We start from the raw sequence: 2,500 nt of genomic DNA, 5'->3' as shown, positions 1-2,500 counted from the left end.
CCAAAGGTAAGCCAGCTGTGGGACCGCCCACTCAACACACACACACACACACACACACACACACACACGCACACACACACGCAAACACGAATAAAATCATACTTTAATACAATCGTTCCGTATACTCTACCTTGTCTGTCGTTATTTGTAAAGCCGGTGCTGGATAACATGATAGTGCGACAGATGAAAAGTGCTTTGACACCAGAGCTCGTCCACCCGGGTCCGGTCCGGTCCGGTCTGGTACGGTTCTGTGTGGATCTTGGAGATCAGAGAGCCAGAACTGGGACCAGACTGAGCCCAGTTCACCTTCTAGAGCTGGATTTAGTGGAAACGTCTGCATGTGATGTTTTTGTTTCTGTGTTAAAGTATTGGCAGACTGTTTTGGACTGCACAGTTTTGCGCTGGCTCTCTAACCGCAAAGGTATAGGGTATTGTTGTCTTTTTTGTGTGAAAACTACATTGTTTTTCTTTTTTTTTTTTTCTTGGTCTCCTGACAGGACCTGTTTGATATTTTAGTGGAACCTGAGAATGTGTTTTGAGTCTTGATCTGACAAAAAAAATGTTTTCTCATCGTTACTGTGTCTAGAGACTCCCAGTATTGTCAGATGGCAACAGCGGGACGCATGGTTGTGTTTTTTGCTGAGGTAGCAGATACAGTGTTTACACCTGCCAATGCTTATCCAAGTCTTCTCTTCCTGTCCTTTCCAGGGAGATATCGGGATACCAGGCTTTGGCGCTACAGGCCCCAAAGGCGAAAAGGTGTTTGCCTCTCTCTCTCTCTTTTTCTCTTTCTCTTTCTCTTTCTCTCTTCTCTCTTCTCTATTCTCTCTCTCTCTCCGCCTTGCTCTCTCTCTCAGCTTGTGGTTGAGATTGTGTATTTTTTGTTTCATGGTGTAACTGTCTGAGAAAAGTACGTCTCACTTACCCTGTCTCTCTCTCTCTCTCTCTGTCTCTGTTTCACACTCCTTCTCTCCTCTCTCTCTTCCAGGGTGATTCCTGTGGTGTCTGTTCATCCCCCTCTGAAGTGGGGAGTCACTCCACCATCAAGGTGGCCGATACCGAGGGCAAACAGGTGAGGACCTGGGCGAACAGGTGTACTGGGGTCAAACAGGTATACTAGAGGCAAACAGGTGTACTGGGGCAAACAGGTGTACTGGGGGCAAACAGGTGAGGGCGAGGGCAAACAGGTGTACTGGGAGCAAACAGGTGTACTGGGGGCAAACAGGTGTATTGGGGAAAAACAGGTATGAGCCAGGGCAAACAGAGCATACATACTGTGGGCTATCAGCTTTACTGGGGCAAATAGGAAGACCGAGAGCAAACAGAGGAGGGCACACTGGTAGACCAAGGGCTCTATTACTCCACTGTGCATCTATCAAAGCAAAGGCCTCGTGCTGCCATCTTCTCCCATCTGGAACATCATGGTGGAGATGATTAGGCTTTTAGCAATGAGGGACACGCAAGTAAAACCCTTTATTTGAACTAGATCCTAATCCCCTCTCTGAACTGGAGCAATAAAAATGCAAATAAACAGTGATACATCACACTATCAGTGGGGTAAGTCATTAGTGCGCGAGCCTTCTACATCTCGTGTGGTAGCTATCCATTTAGAGGGAACCGAATCCACAGTAAACCTGTTTGAAGTTTCTAATAAAAGGAAGGTTGTTACCTTAAGAGAGCCTCTTAGCTGATGTAATCTTCAGGAAATTAATGCAAGTCTGCAGTCGTTTTGTAGTTTGTTTTATGTGTGTGTGTGTGTGTGTGTGTGTCTGTGTGTGAAAACAGCCTCAGGCTGAAGCATAACATTGTCTTGGAATGTCTCCGTGGCTGGGTGAGGAGGTTAAGCTGCAACATTATTTCAATAAGCTTCCTTTTAAGAAACATGAAATAATTTCGCTCGAACATGATGAAATAAATGGCTCCAGTTCAACCCGCCCAGATTAAGTTCATTTCGACACGTAGAAAGTGCCGGAAGCTCAAGTTGAAGCGGTTGTTGCAATGTTCATGCAAAGTAGAGCAGTTTGCTGAAGTATTGCCTTTGGTGAAGCAGTGGAGCAGAGCCGAAGGCTTAGAGCTCGTCTCCCCCGTCTCTGTGAACTCAAGTCTGAAACGCTGTGTGATAATGCACTGTGTACAAATGGATCGCACATCCTGGGCAAGTAGCCTTTGGGGCAGAAGTACGTTTTTGGGTGCCGGACAAAAGCAAAAGTCACAGCAATAACAATAAAGTCCACACAGCAGACAGGTCCCGAGCAGATCCTTAATGGCGTGTCGTTTCAGGCCGAGCCCATCCTCAGACGTGCAGTAACGGTCTCCTGTTCTCTCTCTGTCCTCTCTCTGTCCTCAGGGTCCGCCAGGCCTGGCTGGAGGTAAAGGCGAGAAGGTGAGCATGGCGTAGAGACTCTTGAAAACCATAAAGTGGCTGTGTGAATATGTGAAAGGGGCCATAACTGCCCCCCCCCCCCCCCCCGCCCCCACAGTGCTCCTAACCCTAACCCTA

At 47.5% G+C, this 2,500-nt stretch overlaps 1 protein-coding gene across 2 annotated transcripts in view; it reads left to right on the top strand.

Moving 5' to 3' along the window:
• The window catches only part of col16a1 (collagen, type XVI, alpha 1), a 115,921-nt gene that overhangs the window by 68,427 nt on the left and 44,994 nt on the right, over nt 1-2,500 (top strand). For both annotated transcript variants that reach the window (XM_062528935.1, XM_062528934.1), the window contains 4 exons: nt 1-6; nt 709-759; nt 989-1,072; nt 2,348-2,383. The exon at nt 1-6 is cut by the window's left edge and continues 48 nt beyond it. In XM_062528935.1, coding sequence (XP_062384919.1) covers nt 1-6; nt 709-759; nt 989-1,072; nt 2,348-2,383 — 177 coding nt within the window. The remainder of the gene's footprint in view (nt 7-708; nt 760-988; nt 1,073-2,347; nt 2,384-2,500) is intronic.

Source organism: Sardina pilchardus, chromosome 24 (assembly GCF_963854185.1).
Source record: "Sardina pilchardus chromosome 24, fSarPil1.1, whole genome shotgun sequence".
Taxonomy (NCBI): domain Eukaryota; kingdom Metazoa; phylum Chordata; class Actinopteri; order Clupeiformes; family Clupeidae; genus Sardina; species Sardina pilchardus.
Note: the sequence above shows the minus strand (reverse complement) of the source record. Positions and strands in the feature narration are given on the sequence as shown.